This window comes from Ixodes scapularis, unplaced genomic scaffold (assembly GCF_016920785.2).
Source record: "Ixodes scapularis isolate PalLabHiFi unplaced genomic scaffold, ASM1692078v2 PGA_scaffold1__304_contigs__length_218370807, whole genome shotgun sequence".
Lineage (NCBI taxonomy): Eukaryota > Metazoa > Arthropoda > Arachnida > Ixodida > Ixodidae > Ixodes > Ixodes scapularis.
The window spans coordinates 31,997,360-32,015,463 of NW_024609846.1; the positions used below are offsets into that span (position 1 = coordinate 31,997,360).

Here is an 18,104-nt window from a genome sequence, read left to right on the forward strand (position 1 = left end):
CTTAAATGAGTCGAGTCGCAATTTTAGAGCTCACGACCACCGCTAGGGGCTGTTTCGCGGCCTGTGGTTGGCCACGAGACGCTCGCCTGTTCAAACCAATCAATGGCCAACCTCTCCCAATACACGGCTTCGAAAAGGTTCCATTGACCGTTCGAAGGAACGACGCGACGTGTCGCGCCACCTTTGCGAGATGATTCCTCGTCGACGGAATTGAATTCCCGAGCGAGCCTCCGCGAAGGCTGCCAACGACCCAGCCAATGGCATCCCTGCACGGCGCGATAAACGTCACTGGGCGAAGGGGGGCACCCTACGAGCGAAGATGTAGCTTCCGAGCTTGCCATCGGGGAAAGGAAGCGACCACGACGCAGCTGCCAATGGTCGCCAGACCCAAGACCAGGTAGAGAACAGGGCCTGCCCCCTTCCACGTCATCACTAGTCAAGCCACCCAGCGTAGCTCGCCACAGCATCGCCGCCAGCGTGTCTGGCAGGGACGGACTTCCCAACTCTCATCGAGCTTTCGCGTGTTTGCCGCCTGGACCCACTAACGATGACGTCATGAGCAGGCCTTGGCTTCGAGGCGGCATTGGCCAAAAAAAACGTCAACGCGTCGGCCGAGCAAACAGAACGCAAAGTAAGCAGGCAGCAGCGCTCGCGCTCTTCGGGAGGGGGAGGAAAGGAACACGACGCCGTGGTCACGATTTCGCATTACGAGACGGGGCCCCCTCAAGTTGGGAACAGACAGCAGTTCGAGTCTCGTCGGAAATGCCGGCAACAAACGTGCCGCAGTCCAGAAGCTACAACCTGCCGACGCATCCGTGCGCCGAGGCGAACCATCAGCGCCGGTAGACACTCCGTGATTGGCGTGGGGGCGCGCTGTGCTTACTCTTTTCGCTAACACGACCTAGTTACTCTCAAAGACAAGGAACGAGGAATATATATTTTTTTTTTTTTTACTTTTTGATGAAGTAATGGAGGGGAACGTGTACGAGACAGGTACCTAACCTAGTTCTGGGCTGGGCAATTGGTCGATGAACCTCTCGATGAAACGATTAATGCCTTAACCGCGATTAATATTTTTTTTAAAATCTTAATTGATACAATTTTGACGAACCAAATGAAATTAAACACGGAACGCTTTCATCAACGCGGACGTGGACGGGTACACCTGTATGAAGGTCAAACTGTAGGTGAAATGTTAACCTTAAGTAAACAGTAGGGGCGAGATTTGTAGCTCTAGGCAAGTGCAGAAGGTCCCGGACACTTAAAGGCCGTGCGAGTGTCCGTTTAGCGCAGCAGATAATCAAAGGGGGTCGCTCTTATCGACGAACCCCCTTGCCTCATGCAGCTGAAAAAGTAATCTGCGGGTCTGAGTGTTTCGCTAATGTTCTCAACCACACATCAAAGTTAATTCATTATCTACATTGTATATTGCATCGTTTATCCCATTAACGACAAAAGCACACAAATATTTAATTTGTTCTTTAAAGTATATTAGGCAGGTTAGAACGAGATTAGAACGAGACCGATGAATCGATTAATTAATCGATTAAACAGTGGCGATTAAGGGTTAATAATTTCAATTTTGCTCCTTTCGCTGTTCACGAGTTGTTCAGCATCCGGCAAGCCCCGCCAACAACTGGATTATCCGCTGCCAAACGAGATATACAATACACTTGGAATGATTCTGAGGGAAAGGAAAGGCTGTAGTTGGGGCTTGGGGGGGGGGGGGGGGGGGGGGGGGCTATACGTGAGAAATCCCCGCGACTTAGGGACACAAAACAAAGGTGGGACAAACGCACATCCACAGGATCTCCACGGGATCTGAGGTTCGTCATTATGACACGTATTCTTTCCTGGTTTGCTGCCGTGGCTTTCTGGTCGCATGGCAAACGGGGAGTTAACGAGGAGCAAGAATGTAACAAAATTCAATAAACACGTAAAAAAAAATATTAAGAAAAGACAGCGCGTCAGCCCAGTCGTTAAAGTGAAAAATAGAATTCAAGAGCCCGCTTCAAAAATGTTATCGGCATGTCGGGGGAGACGTTCTATGTATAGGCTTGGAAGCCGCCCCCTTGAACTGACGGCAACGAAGGTCAGGGGAAGCGAGAGGACCCTCCCCTCGTTGGGGCTACTTTTCTTCGACCCCGACCAGAAGCGACACCGCGGACACGACATCGTTGCTCGGCGGGCTAACATCGCCATGCGAGCGTGGAAAAAGGACCGAGAAAGGCTCGGTCAAATGGCGACTTTGCGAATACCCCAGACTGAGGAACGAGAAGATAAAAAACACACCCCAATAATGTTTTTTTTTTTTTTTTTTAATCCCAGCGAGTGTGCTGCTGTTATTTCCGAAAGCTTCATGCAACCGACCCGAAGCGAGGGTTGGCCAAAGATCCGAATGGTTTGATCGTATCTTATTTCTCCTTTATTCCGAATATAGAGGCCGCCGCTCGCGTAATTGTAATACCCCGAACAGGGACCGTGAAAATAACGGAAACACGTGAAACCCGACCTGTAATACATGTTTTTTTTTTTTTCCCCGTCTTCGTGTTTTAAATTACCCGGCCTACCACCTCACCCGCGTTGTTTCTCGTCCTAAGAGGAAAGGATTACCTCGAAACTACGGGAAATCCGCTTTGCCAGGCTTGCCGAACGGTGAACACAAACAGGCATGTTCACACACTTAAACCAATACACGTTCAAAACTAACGAAACCGGAAAGAAGAAACCCGAATCGCTGTAGCCAACTGCCGCTACGGAACTCTGTGACGTCATACGGGGCGGAAAATGTCTTCCCCCCCTTTTTTTTTTTTTTTTTAACGGAGTTGCTTGCGAGGCATAAAAGAAATACACCGAGCGGATCTTGGCACCAATTCGAAGAGCATTCCACCGGAGAGAGGGGAGGCAAACAATAACAGACGCACTGACGGAAGGCCGAGCGGAGGAAGAAGCGTCTGATCGGAAGAGAGCCATGGCCACCGCGACTGCAACAACCGGCAAGGGCAAAAAAGAAACGGTTTGGCAGAGGCAGCGGGCGTCCATCAGCCCTCTCGAGGAATGGCAAACAGATGACGCCGTGCCGGCCGGGCAAGAAAAGAGCGCCTCGAAACCGGCGGCGGGGTGCGGCGCACGGCCAGCCGGTCGCCTAGGCCGGACGGTGGGCGTGCAGACACTTTTCGCGACGCTCGAAGTCACCCCGGCAGAAAACAGGTCCGACAAATAGTTATTGGACGAAAAAAGAAAAAAATAATAAGACAGTCCGCTGGGGGTTTCTAGCAGAACGGTGCGACTCGTAGAAAGCAGACTGGTTCGCCGGCAGACGCAGGTCGAGCTATCTCACTTTAGGATCTGCCAACTGAAAGGATGTTGTCATCCAAACTACACAGGGGGCCCGGGGGGGGGGGGGGGGGGGGGGACCTGTAATAGTAGTGAGCTTAATTTCCGAGCCTATCACATTAACCCAGGCGCTCACCCATGTCCGCCACTGCTCCTAGCACTCCGATGCAAAGCGGTGAAGATGGAAGCGGGCGAGCTAGTGAGAGGCGGCAGAAGGAACCACGCGACACACATGATGATCGAGATGATCTCGTCATGAGTACAAGATTCTGCTTCTGTGTTGTCACAGTAATCGCCATCATACTACTACTACTACGCAACGTTTTCTCGCGACTTCTGGCTCCGGACATGGCCGACATCGTCTAGAAATTTCGACGACGTCGGCGATCAGCCCGCCAGAGCGGTTGACGAGCAATCTCTACGCTTCGTTATATCTTAATTCAAAGCGCAACCGACGCCACGAGCCGATGTGACCAAACCAAACAGCGTACGTTCCTGCAAGTGCTCTTTCATCGACCAAATCAATCGCAACAGCGAATGTCCCGCGGGACTCGCGCTTTTGATGTATGTGCGTTCGTGGTTGTATGTGTACGAGCCTTCGACTGTGCTCTGACCTAAATGAAGAAACAAACTGTAAGGTTAGTAGACATTCGGTGAAATACATATTTGTACCATTCTCCTTTCCGCCTCCTTCTCCCATAAATAGGGGGGACCAATAATTAAATACTTGTATTTCTCGCATCCCTTCGAGCCCATCTGGGCGCAGCTGTGGCGCAATTCTTAGCGAGAAATGGCAGTATGGCGCAAGATGTCGCGTATGCTTTCGTTCATGGCACAAATGGCGCGGCACTTCCATCGCTTCATTTGGGCCGTACTATTGGCGCTTCTTACGCACCAACACACGGCTCTGACGTCATACCGCTTCGGTGGCGCTGCTGTCGGTGCTGCGCATGCGCAAAAGCCTCGAATCGCCTTGTGCGGGCCAACGCCAACTCGAATACATATGAACCCGTAGATTCTAGAACACGAGGGAAGGGCAACTTGAAGCTTCTCAGCAACCACGTCCAGGTACGTTTCGTTTTCTAAGACTCGAACTTGATTCGGAAAAGACTCGTTTGCAAATTTCGCCGTGGCTGCAGTCAATATTGCCAATGCGCCGAGAATAGCTTGAGCCGAAGATATATGCTTCGGTACATGTCGAGTTCTTGTAAATATGTTTGTGTCCGGATAATTATTATTTTGATTTTGAAAAGTTGGGAACGCAGCAAAATTAAGCTCTGAATTTTGGAGTTTTGAACTATAGCTAAGATAAACTTCGATCAACCCCGAATTTCTGGGGAAATATAAAGTCCGAAAAACAGCCTCGAAGTTTTAGTAAAAATAAACTCCATAACGCGGCACCCTACATAGCAGCCGAGGAGAAAGCAGGGAACGCAGGCACACCCGCTCAGCTTATCAACCAAGGAATTGACGAACGCACGTGGAAAGTGTCATTTCTCGTGCGCTTCTGCTTTAGACCGGTTCCTGCTCCAGACGCCGCCCCATGCGCCTCGGGTAATTTAGCGAACGTCTCTCGCACCGTGCCTGGCCAAGCTTGAAGCTGTTTCGAATGAAACGACGAATACAGGCGTTGGCAGGGGCTGATTTCTGATCCCACCCGTGGCTCGTGGCGAAACTGCTCCATAGGAATCACAGCGGTAGGACGATGACAGAAAGGGGGTAGCACGGCCAGAGATCCACGTACGGAAATCAACTTGTAGCCTGCGGTACGAGCTCCTTTCGTTACCGATTTCGTCCGTCATCTAATTACGTGTTTAACGTACGTTTACTGTACGAAAGTCATACGTCCGACCTTCTTTTATTTTACTAAAGCTTCACGTCAAAATCTGTTAAAAAAAGAAAAAAAAAAAAAGCAGGATCACCGGTTAAAAAAACAACAAGATTCGGCGCCCGCCTTTGGCGTCTTCCCAGCATACGAACGCCGATATTCATGCATGCGTCGACTGTAGACGCACGAAAAGGCAAGAATGAAAGCAAATTGGTCAATTATCGGTGCCGCCCAATTTCCCCGAGGCATCGACCAAGCGCTCTTATTCCGATGAACCGAGCACTGCCGAAACGCGCGCATTATCTTCTCTTGTCTGGTTGCTTTGCCTCTACGCTAAATACGGTGTTGAAGTCCACAGCGGCGTATTACGAAGAACGGCCTCATTAAGCATTACCTCGAAGGAAAGAGAGAAGGCAAAGAAACGCAGGAGCGGACGAAGCCCACACAAGCACGCCGCCATTTTACACAGTGCATACGAATAGACCTATACGAAAGGCAGGGGCGCTGAGGAAAGAAGGGCGAACTGGTTCCAGCCGTCTGTTCACGTTGCAGCGCGGTAATTGCGGCACTGTTACGTTGTGCCAGCGTTACGGCGGCTACGTCTCGCGGAAAAGAAAAAAATAAAGACATAAAACCCGAAAAGCGCAATTTTACCGCTACAGCGAACGGGATCCGAGCGAAAACTCGATCGCGCAGAGCGGCTGGTTAGCGCGGCGTACAGCCTCGCATGCATAATCCCGACCCGCAACTCGCGCATTTCTCGGGTGCGCGCGCGCGGCGAGAGTTAAATTCGCGTTTGCCCGTGGGAACTCGTATGTATGCTAGAAGTATAAGGAGAACCCAAAATTTCAAAAGGTCCGGGTAAAAAAAAAAGAGAAGCTCGCGACGTACTACCGGAGCACAAGCCCCGAGCGCGTTGCCCCTAGCAACCACTGGCTTCTGCGTACTAGCATACAAGCACTCGAGCGCTTGTCCGTATCCTTTCTTCGGCCGCGGTGCGTAAACAAGCGCGATGTAAAGGGGCAGCCGCGTCGGGACTCGGTCGCAGCCGCCCGTACGATCAAAGGGCTGCCAGGAACTTTCGGGATCCCTTTAAACTGGTGGTTCAGGAAAGCGGGTGGGAGAGGCGCCTGCCGCAGCCCAGCGTTTTGGCGTCTCCTTCGACAGTTAGGCTTAGCTCCGCCGCTGCTGGGGTGGGCGAAAGCGGCTCGCTCTCCCCCGAGCGATCGCGGCGCTGCGGAAAGCCACACTCCAACCTTTGGCCGGCCCTGTAACGTACACGAGCGGCCGTCCCTCGGCCGTTCGGGCGGGAGCCACCCTCGAATCTCCCAAATATGGGGAACCGAGCGGCGGCGGCGGCGGCGACACACACGGGGGTGCTCGGAAAGAGGCAACGCTTACCTTTGAGCGCGGCGGAGAGGCCAGCGAAAAGCGCGAGCGCTAGCACGGACGCACACCTCATCGTTTCATCCAGATGGTGCAGAGCGTCCGATCACAAACCGCGGCCCACCACCGGCACGGGCGACACACACACCGGACAAAAGGAAGCCGATCGGAGTGGTTCACACACAGCACGCCGCCGACCAGACAGTATTCCCCGTGCCGAGCAGAGGAGACGCTCGAGGTCGGGCGTTTCCGTTCGCCGGGCAGACGACAGTGGCGGCTCCACGGGTTCCGCTTTGCAAACGCGGAGGCCTCGGAGAGAGGAGGAAACCGGTCTTGGCGGATGTGACGGAGACGGGTCACGTGACGACGTCGTGCGTCACGTCCGGGTTGCTGATCCGACTCTCTCCTCCCCGCCTTTGGAAGCTTCGGAGAAGTGCGGGCGGCATGAAATTCGAAGAAATCCCGCGCCAGTTGGCCCTTCAGGTGGGAGAAGCGAATTCCCGGTGTGCGGGGAATTTGATCCAGTCTCTGAATAGGAATGCCGCGACAAGACGGCGGCATCGGATTGAATACGCGTATCGTTTCCACGATGATAAAATAGCTGGTTGTTCGATGGGACGCCCGCTTCTCGAGTGCCTGCGCATTCTTCTCTGCGATAAAACGCTTCGGATTATTCCTTCGTGAATCTCGCGCATGTTATTGCTCTAACCGACAGAGGATTTCAAGAGACGACTGGCGTCCGTTTGCCGGGAGAGCCACATAGAGAAGGTTTAAGCGTATCAGACAGAGGACGATGGTCGCAATTGCATAACGACCAGTTTAGGAAAACAGTAAAATTTCAGATGAGCTAAGTAAGTTCCATCATACCTTTCTCCTTCAACATAGCATTGTTGTGATTGCTGCGCCATTCGCGCCGAAGTACTTACCTCGCTACATCCCGCTGTATTTCTTTATTTCTTCTTGGGTCGAAAGTTAATTGAACTTCGTCAACACTGAGACGAATAGCTCAGGCCCGCCAGATCGTCACCATGCACTTGTGAACATTTTCCCAGCTTTCGATTATCGCTTTGAATAATCTAATGTTCGATCTCAACTACGTTTCAAAACACAGACCGTACTTAAAAACGCTCTTTTTTTTTTTTTTCGTGGTGTGTCGTGGCGTTTGAGTAGGTTGGCCAGCTCCGCCCAGTGTGCATCCTACCGCGCTAAAGCGACACCCGCAGAGCGGACATCATATGGTTGTGCGGACCTCGCTTTGCCGCAGCGCACGCGCGCGCTGAGGGGAAAAGCATTTTTGCAAAGCTCTGCACAAGCGCGCGAGGGGTATTTGGAAACTATTGAAAGATCCCCAAGTCATTGCTGATGTGAAAACTCTACCTTGTTGTATACATTTAGAAATAAAACCGCGGCTAGTATACATGAGATTGCGACATCTTGACGAGTTGCATCAGTGGTCGTGATGTTGTTTTCAAGTTCATGATTCAAGAAAGAAAACTTTGGTAAATCGAGAGCATATTATGGGCTTCGCTAGAAAATTATTTTTGTATCTCAAATCGCTTCTTTCGTTACCGTATTTAAATAGGCCAACTATTCAAAGTCAAGGTCTACTGAGTGAATTAAAAGCAAATTAACTCGATCATTCGAATGGGTGGAAGCTTGTTAAGGGGTATTCACACGAGGGAGAAATCCCGGGGATTTCTCCCCGGCACGCGCGCATCACGAGATGAAAACGCGAGGCTTTTGCACATCGCAAAGCTTGACGTTTTCGTCGTGGAATGCGCGTGCCGGGGAGAAATCCCCGGGATTTCTCCCTCGTGTGAATACCCCTTAAATAACCTTATCCAGTTCGGCTGCATTTTTTTTTTTAATGCATATTTGTTGTTGACAGTTCGATGTTGCAGTATAATGATACTGGATATGTAAAGTGAGCACTTTAGGTCACGCTGAACTTTATCCACATATGAATGGCGTGCGTGTGCATTGTACAATGGTTCGTTAATAAGAGCTACGAGAGCAACGGATGGAACGGGTTTTAGAACGAGCCAAGTATCTTCGCATGCTCGTACTGTCACCGCATTACGTCACCGCCCCTCCATGACGCCATGAGACACAAGTCAGTGTATAAAACGTAATAACAAAAATACGCAGCTCTAAAAAGGCCAAAGCAGGCAACGGTTAACCCAAAACCCGTTTTGTTTAACCCGAATTCACCGAGGCGGACGCAAGTTCTGCACACTGAGACAGCTTTATTGACAGTTGGTCAGCAGAGTGGCTGAACCGAAGCAAGAGCAGCGAGAACTGCGGAATCCCAGAGAGGCTCGGGCTCCGATGTGAAGGAGGCCCCTGACACACAAACACTCGAGATTACGACGGGGCTATCTCCGGGCCACTGCCCAGCAATCGGCCCACAAGCTCGGCTCGCCCGTTTCGCCAATGCCGCGAACACTGACGTCAACGTCCGGACGCCCAAGTTCCAAACACCTGACTTCCGAAACGGGCAACAACATCCGCCAGCGATTACGCAACGAACGTGAACTATATACAGGCTGCTCTCGAGCGCTGTTCGGGCGTAAAAAAACAAACAAAAAACATTTGTATAAGTAAATCGAACGTACGGAGTGCATTGAAACTTTTTCACCAAGGCGGCTGTAAGTGGCGCATTTATTCTACTCGAACTTCACGAGGGTAGGTTTCAGATAGACAGTTAACCCCACCCCCCACCCCCCAAAAAAAAGTAAATAAATAAATAATAATTTTTTTTTTTTTTTTTTTTAATGCAGGAGGAGGGAGGCGGCGGAAATCGTCTGCTTAACGCAGGTACACAAAGAAGGTATATCGTACGCTCTCGGGTCTGCTTAGTCTGCTTTTGGGTGTTCATCTCTAAGAGAAAATTACACGTTTTTGCCATAAGTTGCGCCATCTGTGAGAAACAACGCCAACCAGCCGGTTTCTGCCGCTTTCCTCCCTGTCGGTAGGAAAAAAACAGTTGTGTTTAATACTTCTATTTCTTTAGTAGAAACCTACTCATGAAATATGAGTGTACATAAAGACACCGCTGTGAAAAGTTTCAATTGGTTCATTTATAAAACGTTTTACGCCCCAATAGCGCTCGATTACACGCAATATTATAAAAAAGAAATTAATGAATAGCAGTGCAACGCGGACGAAAAAGAATGACACAAAATAGAGAGGGCGTAGTAACGTTCGATCTCCCGCACGATCTGAATAAGCGGACCCACTCTATTTTAACACAATCGTTTTCTTTCGATGGCCCATAGAGTTTCGCACTGCTGTGGGCATTCAAAGGGACTGAAGATGCGTGCGGTGCGATATAGAGTCCGAACGATGGAGAGACATCCAACAATAAGACTGACAAATTAACATTGGTGGCACTCCCCCATGAGCCAAACGAAATGCAAAGAGGCAAGCTGCGACGAGGCGATGACTCCGAGTCAATATCGGTCGATGCTGCCCTCGTTTAAACTAAGCGCGTTCACGTCCGCGCGATAATGTGACCCAAACTGCGACGATAAAAGTCGCCCTTCGCTTTCTTGTCGCTTTTGTCTGGCTCGTTATGTACACTCGAGAGAGAGTGACACGTTGGAAGTTTCATCAGTTTAATGTGTACGGCCCCGTGTCTGTCGTCATTATTGCGTACGCTTAAACTGCAATACGTCAAAAAAAAAAGAGAAAGGAGGAAGGGGGGGGGGGGGCAGACAATGGTTCGCCGCTGGCAAAAAACTCGAACAAAATAAACGCAAATTGGAAAAAAGCTAATACGCGAACAAACAATAAAAAGAAAACAATAACCGCACAACCTTCGGGTAGAAAACAGTTTACCCACGAGATCCACGAGTTACCACCCACAATGCATCTTTATCTTGTTATGGTTCTAGGGTCGTTTACACCAGCCACAGGGACGTAATGTCGGCAAACTCTTAACCGGAACTCGCGAATCACTGTTCTCAACACGCCACCTCAGCGCCCCACTGGTGGCAACGGAGCGAACTATACTTTCCGCCATCGCCTGGTTTATCGCAGCCGTTTCAGACGGGCAAATTAACCCAACCTCCACTCAAATAGCCCTCACGTGACACAAACCGACGTTATGAAAACTTCGTTTCGGCATAACGTGGAAAACGGTGGAAAGGTACGGCACCTCGTAATCCAACAGGAGCGTCGAAGTCAGACACGTGACAAACGCGCCGTCGAAGTTCACTCCTGAAAAGTGAAGTCCCGATGCTCTCATTGGCTCACAGGTGCCGTGGCGTCCGTGTTTACCAGTTACTTTGAAACGGACTGTAGTTAATTTTTTTTCCGGTCTGGTAAAGCCTAGCCCACGGGCACAGTCCCTCCCGAAGAGTTGTTGCGAGTAAACCCTGAGAGACCCTCGACTAACCCCCGTGTGGCTGGATCCGTTAGGTCATTCCGACGAGGATCTCGCTCGTCGTTTCCGACCACCGAGAGTAGCGACTCCGACGTACCGGATGAGCCAGTGTCGGTAACCCTGTCGTAAACTCTCAACGACCCGCAGCTTCCTCTGCTTTCCGGACACTTCCTATAGACGACCAGGCCGTATATAGTGTTATATTTCTCACGTCACACCCCGGAGACCAGAGGAGGGCCCTGATTGGCCACGAGTGCTGCGTCACCGTTCGGCGGGGACTCGCGTCCAATCAGCGAGGACACGAGCCCCAGCCGAACACTGACGCCACACTCGTGTCCAATCAGCGCCGCGCGTTGGCCCGCGGTTGAGGCAACGTAAAAATTCCAGCACAACGGACTTGTCACCTAGGAGATGTTCACACGTCGCTGGCTGCAGGAATGTTTTCGGCGCCCACAAAAATAAACGTGGGTGCTTATTCTCATGGTGCTTGGCGGCCAAACACACGAAGGCGCGGATGCAAGACCGTGGATGGCTGTGGTGGCTCGTGCGGCGCTCGCGGTCAGGAGACGGTGGCGCGATGGGAGGCCGGGGACCGGACGGCGGCGGCGCGACCGGACAGCCTCCGGGAGATGGACTGCAGCCGCTCCCTGCGCTCGAGCAGCGTCTCCGACGAGCCGCAGTGGCCGATGGTCTGGGCCAGGATCGATGCGAAGTACACGAAGTTCACCAGGCTCTGCGGCGCGGGGAGAAACACACGCGGCCATCGGGGAGTTTACGTCGCCTCGTTAGTCGGAAGCGGGCAGCGCCTTCCGCTGCGCCGAAAGGAATGCCGGGAACTGGCTGTACATAATCGGCTGTAGCAGACGACGGAGGACTGTGACTGCGCAACCTTCTCTCTCCTCAGTGTCATGCGGTGGATGCGGCGGGGGCAAAGAGGAACATACGTTCCCATAATTCGTTGCCCGCATGACAAGTGCCCTATTGGGAATTTTGAAGAAAAAAATATATATGTGCGTTTGCCATTAAATGACCTCCAGCCTAAATATAGCTATCGTATATGTCTTCACGCATCGAGAAATATAACGTACCTTCAATTACGCTGCTAATTTATCAAACCAAAATAACTAGGATTCCATCAGGAAATTAATTTGAGAAGCTCAGATTTTGACATACACATTTTCATTTTGTCACTCGACGAAACCTCTGATATAAGAAGATACTACAACCACTAATCGTGACGTAACGACTTTTTCGGTTCCCTTCCTTACCAACAGCCAGTGTTATACGCGTTACCGAAAAAAAGTAACGAAATACGTTACTCGTTAGTGCAGATAAAGGAACCGCGTTACCGACCTACGTTACCTCAAGAATAAAAGGAATGCCTTACCGTTACCTGTAAAAAGTAACGTTACTTTTGCGTTACTTTTTTGAATTATGAATTAACACGTTTTACTCTTTTGACGTTACTGGTATCCATAAGCACCACATTTCAAGAAACGTTAAGTTCACGCAGAAACTGAACATAAATATTTTATCTTTTTTTTACCGTTTGACCTAAATACTCGTGAGAAAAAAACGCAAAAAAAAAACCCCCAAAAAATCAACAACAGAAAAATAACGTGGCTAAAGTTTAGAAACACGAAAAAATAAAAATAAAGCGTGATTCTCTTCAGTCTTTGGATGAGTATGTAACGAGAAACGTAACTACGTTGCCCGTCACTCAAAATAAGTAACGCAAGTACTTTACCCGTAACTGTTTTGAAAAATGTAACGAGTACGTTACCCGTTACCGAAAAAAGTAACGCGTTACAGGTAACACCGTAAGAGCTGGTTCACACAGCCCCGTGTTCTTACATTACGTTATGCTACGAAAGCTTGCGCAGAAGTCACCGTGACATCCGTGTTTAATATTAAGTGAGGCAACCAGTTCAAGGAGAAAGCCTGGCACGCGACACTCGAGACAAGAATCTTTCGGTGACTTATACGTAATGTAAGAAAACGTAAGAAAACCGTGCTGTGTGAACCAGGCTTTCCGTGACCGCCAACACTGCCAACAGCAAGCCGCTCCCCCGAGACACCCGACACGGATGTCGGACAAACGGACTGATGTCTCAACGATCGGCTGCGAGAGCATCACAACGACACGATCGAGACTTTCTCGAGCCATTTAGGGATTCACTGTCGACACTCTGGTTTTGATCCCCAATTCCATAGAATGCACCGTTTGGCCGCGGAGTGGCGACCCTTTAATTAGATGAAGTATCGAGGCCGAGAAGATCGCTCGACTCGATGACAAGTGTGTCAGAGCCCCTCCCGTTCTCTTATTCACCAAAGAATTATACTACTTGGCGAAGTAGTCAATGTGATGAGCGTAGATTTCCAGGGTTTGTTGTTTTTATTTTTTTCGTCTTCTTTCTACCACGGTCCTTTTTTTTTCACAAAGAGGTAGAATGCCTCATTTGCACGCCAGCATAAAGGTACTTTTGAAGGGTGACGGAAACGAAAGGTTTGCACTTATTATTTTTTTTTTTTATATAGATGTGGTCTATAGACCGTTTTATCGTGGGTAGCGCCATTTTGAGGGCGAGAGGGAAAAGGGGAAAGGGCTACCGGCGCTTTCCCCCTTTCTGATTGTGTAAAAAGAGTAAAAGTCCCGGATGGAGAGGCTTGGCCGGTGTTGGGTGTCTGCTGTGCCCCAACTTCTTTCGCGCTTTCTTTTCTGTTTTGAACTCGCAAACTTAATTAGAGCAACAGGCTTCGATGGCAACAGTTCCCCGGTCATCGGGACACCATTGCTCGGTCATTGGGTGCACGAATAACGACAGGAAGCGTCGAATACCGCCCAAGGACCTCGTAGCTTGCATGGAATTCGGCAAGGCACGTGCGGCTGCAATGTTTTGAAGCTCCACCACTTTCCGCGTGACTGGAAATGATGAACCATTCATAAATTTTTGCTTGCAATAGGCCCATTTCAACGCAGCCGTTTTTAGTAATGAACAAGAGATACACGAAACGGGAACCTCAAATAACTTTTGTAAACACCCGGAGCTGCTACATATCGTTTTGCTGCGCTGCTTTTATCTTGCTTGTCCGTGTTCTGATATTTCATTGTGGATGAACGACGAAGACGTTCTAGATGATCTTATATCGAACCGCAGAAAGCGTCAAAGCAGCCACGAATTATTTTACTATTTGATGCAATATTTTGAGTACTAACCTCCAATTTCTATCACTGACACGTTCGCTGCCGCTGTTCCCCCCGTTGCCGCACTGGCGGATGCCGTGACTCGAACAAAGAAACGTACACACTGGGCTCGAAGACGCAGATCGCGACACACGAGTCGTACCCTGGAGCGACTATCCAGCGCTTCAAAGCGCCCAATCAGCGGAAACAACCCAAATAGCACCAGCGGCACTCCAAGGAGCGCTTTTGCCGGCTCTCTGGTATCGCACAGGGGATCGCTATTCAGGAAAACCGATAGAACTACTTTTTCAACAATTTCTAGCCTCACCCGGCGGCGGAAATAAGCCTTCAACTAAGTGTTGTCAATGATGAAATCGAGTCAGTCACCACTGCAAATTATCAATATTAAGATAAATTCAGTTACAAAATTTTACAAGCTGAAACAGCAATTATCACGAGAAAACTGGCACGCACCTTGCGAGCGTACCCCATGTTCATCGGCGGTACAGCGTTCGGTGCGCGCTCCATTCACAAGCTGTTCCGAGCACAGTCGAGAAGATGGTGTTGAGGAAATGTCTTTTCGGTTTACGAACGCAATCCGCTGCCGCCAAGACCGGGGTCATGTGGAAAGCGATGGAGCTTAAAGACATTTGCAGTCGCTCTCGCCTTGCCGGATTCATTGCAAGCTACATAGGTCCTCGGACAGTATTCGACGCTTTCTGCCGTTATTCGTGCACCCTATGACCGGGGAACTGTTGCCATCGAAGCCCGTTACTCTAATTAAGTTTGCGAGTTCAAAACAAAAAAGAAAGCGCGAACGAAGTTGGGGCACAGCAGACACCCAACACCGGCCAAGCCTCTCATCCGGGATTTTCACTCTTTCTACACAATCAGAAAGGGGGAAAGCGCCGGTAGCCCTTTCCCCTTTTCTCTCTCGCCCTCTTTCAGTAAAACGGTCTATACTGTGCCGACAGCCCAGAAACAGTACGTAGTCTAGACTAATGGTTCTGGGCTGACGGCATAAAATTCAAGAATACTAATTTTAAAACGACCCAAGCGACACAAGAATATTCGGCGAGTATCTACACAATATTGTTGGCAAATACTCCGAATATGCGGTTCTTCCCATCCACACGATGTCTAGACAATATATTTTCAAAAGTGATGCAGTATCAGCACAATATAGCCGATTAAGTAGCAATGAACATTGATTTATCAAATTTTTATAGCTTGTACGTAACTGAATTCTCGATAAGATCTGTTGAGGAAAACTGGGTATTTTACAAGAATAAAATAAGTGATCTGGTTAGATTATACGTCCCTACCTTGCGTATTAGGACGGACTCTTCGAATCCATGGTACAATAAAGCGCTCCGGTCATTGTGCAATAGGAAAAAACGACCGTTTGCAAGGGCAAAACGAACTAACTTATCTGTTGCCTGGGACGCTTTTTACACTACGCTCACAAACTATACCAAAACCATTAAGCTATCTAAAATTAAATTTTTTTTCCCAGGACTTGCCCGCAATCTTGCAAAATAATCCAAAAAAATTCTGGAAGCTTATGTCACCTAAAAGTGGCCACGTAAATAACAATCTGAAGGATACTGCTGGTGAGCCTGTACCGGAGAGGGAGCGCCCTGTAGTGCTTAACGATTACTTTTCTTCTGTATTTACCACTGAATCCCCACAAAATGTTCCAACTGTGCCTGAAGAGTGTTATGATCCCATGTCGTTGATTACTGTTAACTCATCCGGTATTGTTAAGCAAATAGAACAACTACCGCTCACTTCCTCAGCAGGCCCAGACAATATTAATGCAAATATCTTAAAAATACAGCCAACGTTTCCGGTGAAATTCTCAGTCTCATCTTTAATCAATCTTTTTCCGAGAGTTGTCTGCCTTCCGACTGGAAGATTGGGAGGATCGCCCCAGTCCACCAACGGGGAACTCGACCTTCCGCCTCGAACTATCGTCCCATCTCTCTAACCTGCATTGCGTCAAAACTTTTTGAGCACATCTTGTATTCTAACATCATGACTCACCTAACGTCAAATATTTTTTTCTTCAGGCACCAGCACGGTTTTCGTAGGGGGTTCTCCTGCGAGACCCAACTATGTGAATTTGTTCATGAACTGCAGACTAACCTAGAACGCCATATACAAACCGACGCCATATTTCCCGACATTTCGAAGGCATTTGACCGTGTCCCCCATCAACGTCTGCTTTCTAAACTATCATCCCTAAACTTAGATCCCCTTGCATATTCATGGATTAGCACCTTTCTCGCGCCTCGTATACAATACACGGTTGTTAACGAGCACGAATCAAAGCTAACAAACGTCACTTCAGGTGTACCTCAGGGTTCCGTCCTTGGCCCACTGCTTTTTCTAATTTGTATTAACGACCTCCCACATGACATCTCCTGCAAAATACGACTTTTCGCCGATGATTGCGTCATCTATAACACCATCTCAACAGACACTGATAATCTTTTGCTTCAAAATGATCTCATAAAAATTAACGACTGGTGCGGAAAATAGCTCATGTCGCTTAACAAATCTAAGTGTAAGCTAATCCATTTTACCCGCAAGAAAACTCAATTACCCTTCCATTACACCCTAGACAAAGACGTGTTCGAATCAGTTTCAATGTATAAATATCTTGGCCTTAGACTAACGCCTGACCTCTCATGGAAACCGCACATCGAAGCCGTTTCTGCAGAGGCTTCCCAGACCCTCGGATTCATCAGACGTAACCTGCGAGACGCCCCTCCCCAAGTCCGAAAGTTGGCATATGAAACTTATGTAAGGCCAAAATTAGAGTATGCATCTGCAATCTGGAGTCCTCATCAAGTCTATCTAATCAATCACCTGGAGTCAGTACAAAACCGAGCCGCCCAATTTATCTTATCATCGTATGACCAATTCACCAGTGTCTCTTCTCCAAAAAGTCAACTCGGGCTTATACCCTTACTCATTCGAAGGAAACTCTCCCGTTTATGCCTTCTTCATAAAATTTATTATCATTGCCCAGAACTAAAGAACGCTCTGCTCTCACCCCCCCGATAGAATATCCTCCCGCCTAAACAACTCTTGTGCAATAAAACGTATTTCTGGTAAAACTAACTCATTCAACGAATCATTCCTCCCATATGCCACCACACAGCGGAACCAGTTGCCATCCTCCATCGTCAGCACCTCTGATGGAACAGTGATTTACGATAATCTACTAGCCCATTATGTATAATTTCTCATGTTCTTGTTTATAGTTACTGTTATTATTCTACCACTGCGTCTGCTATTGCATTCTTCGTTCTACTGCCCTCCCCTTATGTAATGCCCTAACCGGGCCCTTAAGGTGAAAATAAATGAAATGAAAATAAATGAAGTGAAATTAAATGAAATGAAATATCACTGGAGTACTGCCAGCGTCGACTGAGTACCCGCCGGACATCGCGTGTCGATCGAGTACCGTCAGTGTCGTCTGAGTATATCACCGGATAGCACCCGTATATCTATAGAGTACTTGGAGCGTCGGCTAAGTATCCGTCGGGCATCGCGTATGTCAATCGAGTACTGGCAGTGTCGTCTAAGTACCGCCGGATATTGCACGTATATCTAGAGTGCTTGAAGCGTCGGCGCTAAATACCGGCTAATTCGTGTGCTAAAAAAAAAACAACAAGATTTATTTGTTTTTGTTATTATTTCGCTTAGGGCCCTTCGGGCACCTTTATTATACATACATGTGGGTGGATTACGAATACCACTAGCATCAGCTGAACAAATACAATGGGCGCATACACACACATGGCACATACAAAGATCAATACAACAGCACACTAACCCGATCACTACTTCTGAGCTATGCGTTTTCGTTTTTTTTTTTTTTTTTTGTTTTGTTTTTGTCGTTTTGTAGGTACGCATGATCCCGGTGACCACCTAAGCAATAAATAATATTGTCAGCATGTTATCTTTTTTTT

The 18,104-nt window shown here is 48.7% G+C and overlaps 2 protein-coding genes across 2 annotated transcripts in view; both read right to left on the reverse strand.

Moving 5' to 3' along the window:
• Positions 1–7,090, reverse strand: part of LOC8038010 (calsyntenin-1) — a 155,889-nt gene extending 148,799 nt beyond the window's left edge. Inside the window, exon 1 of the mRNA XM_042290670.1 lies at positions 6,566–7,090. Within this exon, the coding sequence (XP_042146604.1) occupies positions 6,566–6,626 (61 nt within the window). The 5' untranslated portion in view covers positions 6,627–7,090. The remainder of the gene's footprint in view (positions 1–6,565) is intronic.
• Positions 7,091–11,496: 4,406 nt separating this feature from the next.
• The window catches only part of LOC8023440, a gene marked incomplete at its 5' end in the record, with an annotated part of 103,520 nt that continues 96,912 nt past the window's right edge, over positions 11,497–18,104 (reverse strand). Inside the window, one exon of the mRNA XM_002401139.4 lies at positions 11,497–11,670. Coding sequence (XP_002401183.2) covers positions 11,497–11,670 — 174 coding nt within the window. The remainder of the gene's footprint in view (positions 11,671–18,104) is intronic.